Here is a 12,437-nt window from a genome sequence, read left to right as displayed (position 1 = left end):
GAGTATATAATGCACCATCTGCAAACCAATTGAACATTCATTTTGATATTTCATCAAATGAAATATTATAATTTAAATGGTCATCCATCACCCCCAACCCCCCCCCCCCCCCCCAAAAAAACAAAATCATATCTGAAAATAAAATTATTCAAACAATATCTAAATTAAGTAAACAGCCTTCCTATTTTCACAAATCTGATAGATTATATAATAAAAACTTCTCCATTACTGGTCTTATTTACTAAGATCGAAAGCATGTAAGAAAATTTAGCATTTTAAGGGTCTTTTGAATGTTGTCCCCAGGTGTACCTTTCCTCCTGTTACCGCAGATTTTTCCACCTGTGGACACGTTTTAAAGACCAAATATTTATTTCTTGTAATGTAATGTCAAAAGCATCATTTCTATGAATCTATTATGTTAAGTGAATAGCCAGTTTACAAAAAATGAACAGAATATGGAGAAAAATAATTTTGTTGTTCTCTCCTGCTACAGCCTTTTTGTGTACCTTCTTAGTATATTTCATTGTCATCACTATAACAGTACATACAATTGAAAATGGAAATGGGGAATGTGTCACAGAGACAACAACTCGACCATAGAAAAAACGACAACAGAAGGTCACCAATAGGTCCTCAATATAGCGAGAAACTCCTGCACCAAGAGGCGTCCTACAGCTGTCCCCTAAACAAATATTTACTAGTTCAGTGATAATGAACGCCATACTAATTTCCAAATTGTACACAGGAAACTAAAATTAAAATAATACAAGACTAACAAACGCCTGAGGCTACTGACTCGGCGGGGTTAAACATGTTCATGTGATCTCAACCCTCCCCTATACATCTAGCCAATGAAGAAAAGTAAACGCATACCACTACACACGCACATTTAAATTCAGTTCAAGAGAAGTCCGAGTCTGAAGTCAGAAAATGTAACCAAAGAAAATAAACAAAATGACAATAATACATAAATAACAACAGACTACTAGCAGTTAACTGACATGCCAGCTCTACTATATGCCAACCATTTCATTTAATATAAGGTATCATCACCATGTTAAAATTTCAGAGTAAAATACAGCATATTGAATGAAAAAATAGGTTTTATTGCTTTTGATATAACAGCAGAGAACATTGTGCAATTATATTACATTGTAGTATAGTAGATTAGAAACAGATAGGAATTTATTTTACCTAGGCAGATTTTTCATTTTGAAAAAACAGTTTCAAAAGATAAATGACATTGTTTGCTGTTATCTTCCAATTCTGACCAATCATAAATGATGTATTTTTCTTAAACAATAAAATAAAGCATTTTTCTGGAGAAAAAAATCCTTTCTGTTACCAACTCTGTCCTGATATCGTTGTCCTGTTACTCAAGAATCTTTAAGTTACCGACATATCTGACTATATTTTAGTTTATCTCTAAACATTTTGTAATACAAATGCTAAACCCAAGATTGTCATTTACTGAACTATTACAGGATATCATAGAAAACCATAAATAGTGTCTTAAACTTATTTCTCATTCCCATTTTAAACTTTTAAAATTGATTCATTTTGGTAACAGGAAAGAACTTGATTTATTTTGTACCGTTTTTGAAATTTCAATTATAAACACATTTAACAAATGTTTGAATCACAGATAACAGTTCCTAACAGACAAATGTTTCTATAATTTCACTATCAGGACAAGAATATTCAGATTATCTAAAAATTATAATTAGTTGTGCAAAACCAATCTTTAAACGTGTCCCATCCTACACACAGAAGAATTATCCTAGCGTTTAATTTTTGTTTGTTTTTAAAGCTGAATAATATACGGTACTTTTACAAAATTCTCACAAGTTATGATCATTTGTCATATGGCATTATGAATTTCAATTGCATACCATTTTACACACCATGAAAATAACTAGAGCCTGTATCGGTCACCTGTATCCACTATGTTTTTTTTTAGAAATTATGTAAATTAAGGTCTAATCATATTAAATAGTAATAAGCACCTTAATAAAGATTGAGGCCAAATTAAGTTAAAAAAAAAGACCAGTAGTAAAATTAAAAGCGGAGAATGTTTGAATTTCTTTTATAAGAAATACCAATTAATTGGAAAAAAAATACTTAAAAAGTAAAATCACAAAAAAATACTAAACTTAGTGGAAAATCAATTTCAAGTCCATAATCACATGGCAAAATCAAATAAAAAAACGCATCAAAAACGAATGAACGAGAACTGTCATATTCCTTGCTTGGTATAGGCATTTTCAAATGTAGAAAATGGTGGATTAAACCTGGTTTTATAGCGCTAACCATCTCACTTTATTGATAGTCTCATCAAATTCCGTTTATTTACATTGGTGCGTTCAACAAAATATTCACAACATGGGTACATCAGTCATCATCGTATAACAATTTCAAAAGGAACAGCTTAACAGAACACAAACACATTTACGAATACATTGATTCATTTGAGTGTCTAACGTCAGAAATTTGTAGACGTCACATAAAGGATAACACCTCAAATATAATGTCATTTCACGATTTTGGTCACGTTGACTTTTGAGTAGATCTTTCTTTGCATGATATTTTTGCGGTTTATGAAGACTCCTTGTCATTATTCACATTATTTTGTCAAGTTGTGACCTATTGAATTATTTTTTTTTACAATTTTCCCAAAGACTTTCATAGTAAACTCCTATGTATTATTTTTAGCCATGGCAGCCATTTTGGTTTGTGGACGAGGTCATCAGATACATTTTGCAACCAAGATATCCGAATGAAAATTGTAGCTAATTCTATGTTGCCCAGTAGATTAAGTGTTTTACCAAAAATTATTGATAATGTACTATTTAGAGTGATCCAATCCAATAGATCTGAACCTGATGAACATTTTGACCGCTTTTCGTATTTTCTCTTAAGATTTTAATTTCAAAGATATAAGCCAAAAACTACAAGTTACACCTATATTCTAGTGTAAGCATTATCGGGCTTGATGGTTGGCAGGCATCTTTGGACAGAATTTTCACTGGATTCCCTAGCGATTATTGTGGTCAAGAAGTTTTGTTGACTTTGTCTGTGTAATTTCATAGGAGAAGACTTTTCGTAAAGATTATACTAATGTACAAAAAATGTTAATAATTGACAAAATAACGAAAGAACTCCCTAAGGAGTCAATTGACAATTTAAGTTATGTTGACTTATCTAAATTTGCTGAACATGATTGCTTTTTAAAATTCATCTGTATCTATAATAATCTTCAAAATATTAACCAAAAACTGGCGAAAAAAACTAAAAATTACTCAGTCATAGACAACAATCAAACAACAGGTTCATTAGTCCTTTTGACAATTACCGATATGATTCTGTTATTACACACTTTTTAAACAAAGTCCTTCCCTTTGTCAAACGTAGACTGGTTATATACCGGAAAAAGAAATGCAATTTATGATCAATTGATTGTGATGTATCGGTGGTTTACCTTGAACTTATTGTTCACCAATTAATTTTTTTATGATGTCAAAAGTATTTTAGCTTTACAACAAGATTTAAGAAAATTCAAGGTTACTCACATTACGCAAAGGTTAATTTGCACTTTCTGGTAGCTCTCCATTGTAAAAAAAATTAACGTCCTTCACAAGGGAGACAACAAAAAATGGATCTCTAAATACAGGGTTGATTACGGGAATAGGCAAATAGACTATTGCTCTATGAGGTTTGTTACTCAAGTTGTTCACGTGGTTATTTCATCTGAGGTCGGATGTAAATGTTGAGCTGTCATATCTATTTTGGTGTTGACTGATTCATAATCATGACCATATATATAACTGTACTTTGTTGCAACGGTTTTGTTTTTCCTGTAGAATGTGAGTTCATTATTAATTTTTCGGATAGAAGAACATTACCCTTTTCGTTTTTAACTACGAGGTTTCTTCAGATCCTTGTTTTAATCATTGAAATCTTTGTTTGATGATATTGTGATGTAGACTGCTTGTGTAAACTGATGTGTAGACCATTTATTTCATATAATAAGAGATGATTTGCCTTGTTGTTAACGCACCAGGAACCTAATCTTAACAACACATCGGTTAACACAAGGACCTATTAACCTTATGCAGAGTTCATTTATAGACGATTATGGCTTCTGTTTGTGATCAGACAGGGTTACCCACGAGAGTGAAAAATTTGAATAACTATCGATCATCATCTATCTTGAATATCCTAGCATTGCCGGCCACACCAAACTATTACGTTCGGAACAAAGTCCTACGTACCGGAAATGATCCTAACAGGTCGATATACTTTTTGAAGATATACTTTATTTTATTCTTAATTAAAAACTGAACGTGAAAAATCTTATTCCGCATTAAACAAAGTAATGCGATTCTTTGGTTCTGTCATTTTCTGAGCCTATTGTATTTGTCTTGGTTTATATCAATTAAACTTGACACGGTTTCATATTTTCAGAAAGGAACAATAGAGATTCAATCTTTTCTTCTTTTGAATCAAAAGCGATTTCGACTTCTTGTGAATCAGATATTATCTGCTTATTTTTTACCTGTCCATTGAATATGTGTCACATGATAACACAAGGATATAAATAACTGATTATTCGACCCATGATCTTTCAAAAAATCCATTTCGTTTTTGTTTTCCTTTAATTTGTCTAAGACTTTTGATGTTTCTTCTTTTTGTTTGTTGATATATGCCTCATGTTTTCGTCGAAGAGTTAACACACGTGCAGTAAGTTCACTTTCCAAATAGTCAATCCGTTTTATTAATTTTGATTTTGCTGATTGAATCTTCTTAGTTATTGCTGATTCAGCATTTATTAGTAATTGTAAGTTTGACTGTCTGTTATTGTCTAAAGCTTTCAATGTTGTAATAAGATGATTTATGTCTTCCGTTACATCGTTAAACAGTGTAGAATTTTTAACATCCTTCGAGGCAAGTTCCAATAGAAGTATGGTCTGACAAACCCTGTGTTCAATAGAAGTACAGTATCTACAACATACGCTCTCATGATCTGTACAGTAATAGTCCAAAAGCATCTCTGAATGGATGTGGCAATTTTCCTTCCTAGACGTAAGGATATTGGATCCAATGGACGACAGGTCGATAACATGGTGAGATTTGAAAGCTTTGAATCTGCAATGTGATTCTGCACAGTCTGTACAAAGTCTTTCCTCTCAGTCGGAGCAATACTTTGTTGCTGTTATAGACTTGTCGGCTTCAGAGCAAGGACCACATAAACTAGCTGATGCCATCGGAATTCTTCTGAAAACAAAGGATATATCTGCTTAAATTTACCTTAATTCAAAAGTTGTGCCTGATTTTTAGATTTAAAAAGTACTAACATACAGTCATGGCGGTTAAGGGCGAACAAATCCTGGAGGCGATTTTGTATATCACATTTTGCTCTTCATAGCATTTCTAAGAACATACTGTTCTTTTTCTTTTTAAATGGCCGAAAAGAAATGGTTAATGACTTACACGACCACAGCATGGTCAACAATGTCCTGTTATTTAAAATTGAAGATTGAATATTGTATCCTAATAATTACATTACATGTTTGTTTCATTATACTACGCTATTTTTATTGACTAACAGGATATTCACGTCATTCTGACAATTAACCATCATGTAATATTCATGATGACACAAGCCTCCACCAAAAAATGAACAGATAAACAAAAGAAAAACTTGATAGATATTTTTTTTATAATCCTAGCAAAAATGTCTTTATTAGCATTTTTATACGGTTGTTCAAGCTTTACCATGAACATTTACATGTATAGAAAGAAGCGCGTCGGTGCTTCATTCAAATGTTCTTCAGTCAATGCTTTTACATCCCAAAATAATTACGAAAACAGAAGCATTCAATTATTCTTTGAATGGTACAGGGCAGCCACGAATTTAAGTGTTCAACGAATAACAAATGTCCAAAAGGAATGTATGAAGATTTACGAAAACCACGAATTTAAATATCCACGAATAAGCAAGTTTTCCTTAATCCACAAAAATTGGTATCCACAAAAATTAATGAATCCATAGTATAATGTTTGTTACCTTTTCTTTAAATGTAATGACGGTTTTGTCATATGCATATAACCAAATTGTTTATTTTAAAGTGTCTTTAAACTAAAATAACAAATCAATGTAAGGAATTCCGATCATTTGAAATAAATGTTATCTAACAAAACAGCAGTTATTTTTTTATACTGTTTTCATCTTTTCTTATAGAAAAAATTTAGCTTCACTTCCTGCTTCCTGCAGTCCAAAACGTTCTGTTCTAGTGACACTTTCATATTTTTTCCTTCTAAAACGACGTCGTTCTTTCGTCGTCTTAATTTCATAGAGAATAAATTAATTCAGCAATTTTCAAGGTCTTGCTTCATTTCACAAAATTTGCACATTCAATTAATTGTATAAAACACAACTCAACACACAATAGTATACATTTACCTAACAACAACCGATTTCGGTCTTTCAAACGATTCGCACTCTTCTGATAGTGATTTTTTTATAAAGAAGATAAACTATAAGAACTTTATCCATTTGAAACGAAATTAAAGTTTTATAAGAAAACGAAATATTTTGTTGTAATAGTTTAACAGTAACGCAATAAAGAACGGATTATTTCCTTTCGGTTTAAACAATATCAACCTAAAATTAGCTCGTCGTCAAAACAAACAATAACACTGATAAATTAAGAAAACTTACCTGTTGGATTTAAACAAGATCAACAGATTCAAAATTAACCACGACTTTTCTGCTGTTTAACCTGCAATACTGGCCTTTAAAGCCAGCACTAAGACAATACTAGAACTAACTGTAGAAAGTATATTTAGGGATGATAAAGATTGATGTATGATATATTTAAACACTACGTGGCGCTGTTAATAGCCTAACATCCTGCGACACATCGGTTAAAAATAAATTAGAAAAAATAGCAATTTCATGCTAAAGTCAAATAATGTTTTGTTATAATTTGTTGACTAAAAATCAAAAAAGACATAACCAAATATTACAATAGTTAATTGTGCATGCAGCAGCAGAGGTATTTTATTTTTTTTGCGATTTAATGTTTAAAAAATTTATTGATAAAGAAAAGCGTGAACGCCAACATTCAATATAACGACTTTCCAATACTGAAAACAGCAATGCAATATTTTTTTTATCTATTAAGTTTGTACCCAACACTTTGACTAATATTAATTTAGCACGTTTAATTTTCATAGAATTTGGATAAAATGTTTATCATGTTATAGTTCTATGAACGTTTGAAAAAAAATTCAAATTTCAAAAAACTTGAACCAATCACTTTCTTGGGAAATAATGGATAAGTATATAGCACTTTGACATTTTGATCATTGATAACCTTAATATAAATTCCTAACACTATAACGTGTGTAAAACGTTTTGGCTGATTTTACAGAATTATCTCCCTGCAGTCTTAGGTACTACCTGAATGAGGAATATTGTATAATTATTCACCTTACCGTGTTGATTTTTCACTTTTTATTTATACGCAATGATGGCCAATTACAGCCGTTACAGTTCGCGGAGAAACTATCAACAACATATATCCTATATGAATATGGGGGTAGGGGTGGGGTGGGTTTTTATAGTTCGGGGAAAGACAAACAAAAACATTAATCCTATATTTATAAAAAAAAAAAAAAAAAAAAAAAAAAAAAACCTCGAATGAACTTTTTTGAACAGATTTGGTATGTAAAAACTAAATAGTGAGTCCCCACTGCATTTCATTTTTAGTCATTGGTTTTATTGTATGCCATATCTCTTTTTGTTGTTTATTAGCATATAACTAATTTTCTTGCGGCTAAATGAAGGCATAGTTCGTTCATTTTCACTTACAAATGAATGTTTGGAGCTTTTAATGTAAGTTTCAGAAATTTTACTTGATGAAATTTTAATAAAAGAATCATTTTCAAAACATTGGTTCTAAAACTGAACGCAAACTCGAGTGAAATTAAAGTTGCTCGTGTACCATGGGGGACACATTTCCAACGCAATGTATGTTATGACCATCCTCATTATTATGGTATATTATAAAAACGAATGAATGTAATTACATTAATAAGTTGGAGAGATAATTCCTATTTGATTTTTTTCACAAATATTTACTTTAAGACTGAGCATGATTGCTATATTAACCTTACATAATAGCAACAAAACAAACATTACAAACACCTGCATATTTCTTTATATATTTGAACATAACAAACAGCCTCTACCATCTATGTTCTAAGAAAAGGCACTCAACTTTTACAGGAAAAATAGCAAATCGGCAAAAATGTGTCCGTGGCGAATATGTGCCACCTACTCTATGTTGTGTTTGTTCCTTTATTTTACCATGTACAAAAATTCTATATTTACATTTGTCATTTCAGGGACTTTAATAGCAGGCTATGTGGTATAGGTTTTCAATGTTCATGTTGTATAACATGTATATTTACTTGCACTTGTATACATGTACGGTCTTGTCTTTGTCATTAATAACAAACAGTTTTGTGAAGTCTTCGTTAAAACACATTCCCAATGGACGTTCAATGCCATTGTCTTTGTTTAGCATTTCTTCACAATTTTCTCCATCATATGACATTCTTTGTATGTTATTGGTCTCATAACCGCCAAAATAAATGTTCCTCTGTCGATCAAGTGTTAAACCTGCTACTCCTGAAACGTCCTTACTGTAAACTAGTGTTCCATCTAACTTGATACAAAGGAGTTTACCATAACATCTAACAATCAAATGATCATGAATATCATTATATGCTATGTTGTAAATATAAACAAATCCATGTTGAATTGTTTTAAGTATTATTCCATTGGTGTCTAATGTTTTGATAGTACCACCTGTACCACCAACATAGATTTTGTCACGTTCAGCAGCAATACCATAACATGTAAATCCAACGTCAACTTTACCATCCTTTGTCATCTTTGTCGTATTTATGAATTGTATAGCCTTTTCGTTAGGAAGGGTAATAACAGCTCTGTCCGTACCAGGTATCACATCAACACAATAAGGTGCGGAGGAAAAAGCTATCTCTGTCTCATAATCTTTACAGTCTCTGTAAACATACAGTTTGTGACCGGATGATGCTGCATTAGTCATGAGCAGCTTATTATTATCTGTCACTGATACATCTCGAAAAGCATATTTTTCGCAAATTTTAAGTTTTAATTCTGTATCTTTCTCAAAACCTCGAATGTTTTTCATTGGTTCTGCCTTTATCTGGGCTTGTTGAAATTTCTTTGGTTTGTATTGAACTTGACATGGTTGGACATACTCTGACAGTGACCCGAGAGACTCAAGCTTAACATCTTTCTTTTTGTCAAAGGTTATATTGAATTCTTGTGAATGGGATACTATCTGCTGAATCTTGGCCTCGGCGCTATGAATATTTGTTACTTGTTGGCGAAGGAATATAAAGAGCTGATTCTTAGATCCATGATCTCTCAAAAAATCCATCTCGTTTTTATTTTCTATAACATTGACCAAGACTTGCGATATTTCTTGCTTTTGTTGGTTGATTTCCATTTCATGTTTTCGTTGGAGAGATGACAAAGTGGTCGTTAATTCACGCTCCAAATCGTCAATTTGTTTCAAAAATTTGGATTTCACTGCTCGGATCTTCTTAGTTATTGTTGATTTGGATTCCTCCATTGATTGTAAGTTTGACTGTCTGTTATTGTCTAAAGCATTCAATGTTGTAATAAGATGCGTCATGTCTTCCATAACATCGTTAAACAGTGCAGACTTTCTAACATCCTTCGAGGCAAGTTCCAATGGGAGTACGTTCTGACAAAGCCTGTGCTCATTAGATATACAGGCTCTACAGCATACGATCTCATGATCTGTGCAGTAATAATCCAACATCATTTCTGAATGGACATTGCAGTTTTTTATCGCAGGCATAAGTTTATTGGATCCGATGGACGACAGGTCGATAACATGGTGAGATTTGAAGGCTTTAAATCTGCAATGTGATTCATCACAGTCTGTACAAAGTCTTTCTTCACAGTCAGAGCAATACTTTGTTGCTGTTGAAGACTTGTCAGCTTCGGAACAAGGATCACATAAACTAGCTGATGCCATAAGAAAACTTAAAAAAAAAAAAGGAGAAGTGTGGTTTTATTTTACTCTAAATCAAAAGATTTTTCTACATTTTCTGTATTGTATACAAGTTTTTCTAAGCAGTATAAGCAATCAACATTTGCAATTTAGAATTGAAACTTAATGACATTTTTTTTTAAACGCAACTTGTAATTAATCGAAATGATATATGACTAAAACTACCAGAGTCAAACCATCCATAGTCAAATTTTGAGATGTTCAGTATATTCAAATGCGACATTAAATACACAAAAACTCAAACATGCATAAATGTAAGTGTTGCATGTTTGAAAACAAGGTAAACTAGCCTTTTATGGGCCTTTTAGTGCTAACTGTTAAGTGTGAGCCACGCCACCGTGTTGAAGACCGTGCATTGACCTATAATGGTTTACTATTACAAATTGTGACTTGTATGGAAAGTTGTCTAATCATGCTAATGAAAACTCATTCCACATCTTCTTATAACTACATTGTACAAATACCAATAAATATGGGGTGATGATGTTCCTCAGTCATAACAACTTTTCATCATTACCGAACTGAACAAAGAAATAACACGACGGGTGCCGTATACGGTGCAGGAAATGCTTATCCTTCCGGAACACCTGATTTTACTCCCATTTTTTATTGGAGTTCGTGTTGTTTCTTATTTATTATTTATAACTGTTGATGTAAATGTCGTTTGGTTTTGTGAGACTTTGTTTACTCCTTGGTTTTGATTGTTATTGTCTTTCAACCAGAACAGAAAAGGAATAAAATAGACGAGAGACATAATTTACCTAGTAGAATTGGCAATAAGCATATTCTAATGATTTAACACTGGACACTTTTAATTTGCAAAACACTCATTTGCAAATCCGCCGCCGCCTCAAACAAAAGCTACAATATCATGTTTATAACCAAAATGTGCGGAATTACATGGGATTCAGTAATTTCATTGGTTTTCTACTGTTTCTTTCATATTTATTTTGCAATAATAAAAACATGGGATTTTCAATATCCCATGGGACAGGGCAAAATCCCATGGGATTGACCATTATCCCATGGGATTTTGGTTAAATCCCATGGGATTTTTTTTAGTCCCATGGGATAATTGTAGTCCCATGGGATTTTTAATATCCCATGGGACAAATTAAAATCCTATGGGATTCTAATTGGAAAATATATAGATATAAATATACAGTAATGTGTATGTTACAATGTATTCTAATTGGTAGTTAATTATTATAATATGAGTCTTTTTAATTGAATATCTTTTTTTCTTGGGAAATGTTAATTTAGCATATATTGTTCTATAACTGTTCAAAAATAAACTTTTAAATAACAAAGAAGATAATGTATTTAAGTATCAAACTATGTTTATTCACGAATTATAAAATACTTTCTTGAAACACAATTATTTACCATTTGAAATCAATAAAAACTCTATTGTTAGGCTTAACATACTACATGTACTAGTAGCTATTTAAGTAAATCTATTTTTTTCACAATATCCCTCAACACAAAACATAAATAGTTTCTTATCATCCAGCATTGTTTGATGGTATAGTCCACTTTTTGGTCATTCAGCACAGAACTTTGACATTATTGTGGTTTCAATATTTTTTTGAATTTAAAAGAACTTCAAATCATTGACTGAGTGATGAAAATAATAACTGATCCAACTTTTGTCTTTGAATTTATTCTGGTCTTGTTTTTATGTTTTCTCCATTTATTCTAGGTGGTGAATTTCAATCCTTCTGAAAAAGAACCAATAAAATCTAAAGTAATGTATTATACAAAATTGTTTGCATACATGTAGCAATAATATGATTTTCAATAAAAAATAGCTATGCGGTATGGATTTTACTGATTGTTAAAGGTTGTCCAGTGTCATCAGTTGCTAACGGCCTACATCCTTTGGTCTCTAACGGAGGGTTGTCAAATTAGCAATATACCCCATCTTCCTATTCTAATACCATATAACAATCAATTAATTTGTTCTTCTTTATAACATTTGGGTATTTTCCCAGTTTAAATATATACATAATATATATACATTTGTACTGTAAATTCAGAATTAATGCGAGTTTTTTTTATTGCAAAAATGCAACGGAGTTGTAAACGCAATAATTTAAACTCGCATTATGAAATATTTTATATGGATTAAACAGGATTTTTCTCAAAATCGTAAAATTTAAAATCGCATTTAAGTCTTAAATGACAGAATCGCAATAATAAATGCACGCAATAATTTATGAATTTACAGTATAAAGATCAATTTTAAAACTGACAACTATAATAACATTCCATTAT

The 12,437-nt window shown here is 31.6% G+C and overlaps 2 protein-coding genes across 2 annotated transcripts; both read right to left on the bottom strand.

Moving 5' to 3' along the window:
- Nucleotides 1-4,544: 4,544 nt before the first annotated feature.
- On the bottom strand, nucleotides 4,545-5,048 carry LOC134728020 (uncharacterized). Its single transcript, XM_063592420.1, has one exon. The coding sequence runs from the start codon at nucleotides 5,046-5,048 to the stop codon at nucleotides 4,545-4,547; it is 504 nt and encodes a 167-aa protein (XP_063448490.1).
- A 164-nt stretch (nucleotides 5,049-5,212) lies between these two features.
- Nucleotides 5,213-10,124, bottom strand: LOC134728019 (E3 ubiquitin-protein ligase TRIM71-like). Its single transcript, XM_063592419.1, has 2 exons — nucleotides 8,876-10,124; nucleotides 5,213-5,274 (listed from the first exon to the last, which is right to left on the bottom strand). The coding sequence occupies exons 1-2, from the start codon at nucleotides 10,122-10,124 to the stop codon at nucleotides 5,213-5,215; spliced, it is 1,311 nt and encodes a 436-aa protein (XP_063448489.1).
- Nucleotides 10,125-12,437: the final 2,313 nt, after the last annotated feature.

Source organism: Mytilus trossulus, chromosome 8 (genome assembly GCF_036588685.1).
Source record: "Mytilus trossulus isolate FHL-02 chromosome 8, PNRI_Mtr1.1.1.hap1, whole genome shotgun sequence".
NCBI lineage: Eukaryota > Metazoa > Mollusca > Bivalvia > Mytilida > Mytilidae > Mytilus > Mytilus trossulus.
This window is presented reverse-complemented; position numbering and strand designations above follow the sequence as displayed.

Bases quoted from the DNA above. Each gene is read 5' to 3' on its own strand.
- LOC134728020 (XM_063592420.1), bottom strand. From the start codon at position 5,048: ATGCTTTTGGACTATTACTGTACAGATCATGAGAGCGTATGTTGTAGA.
- LOC134728019 (XM_063592419.1), bottom strand. From the start codon at position 10,124: ATGGCATCAGCTAGTTTATGTGATCCTTGTTCCGAAGCTGACAAGTCT. The intron at 5,275-8,875 runs GTACTATCAAAA...CTTTGTTTTCAG, and splicing joins CTATGTTGGTGGTACAGGTG to AAGAATTCCGATGGCATCAG.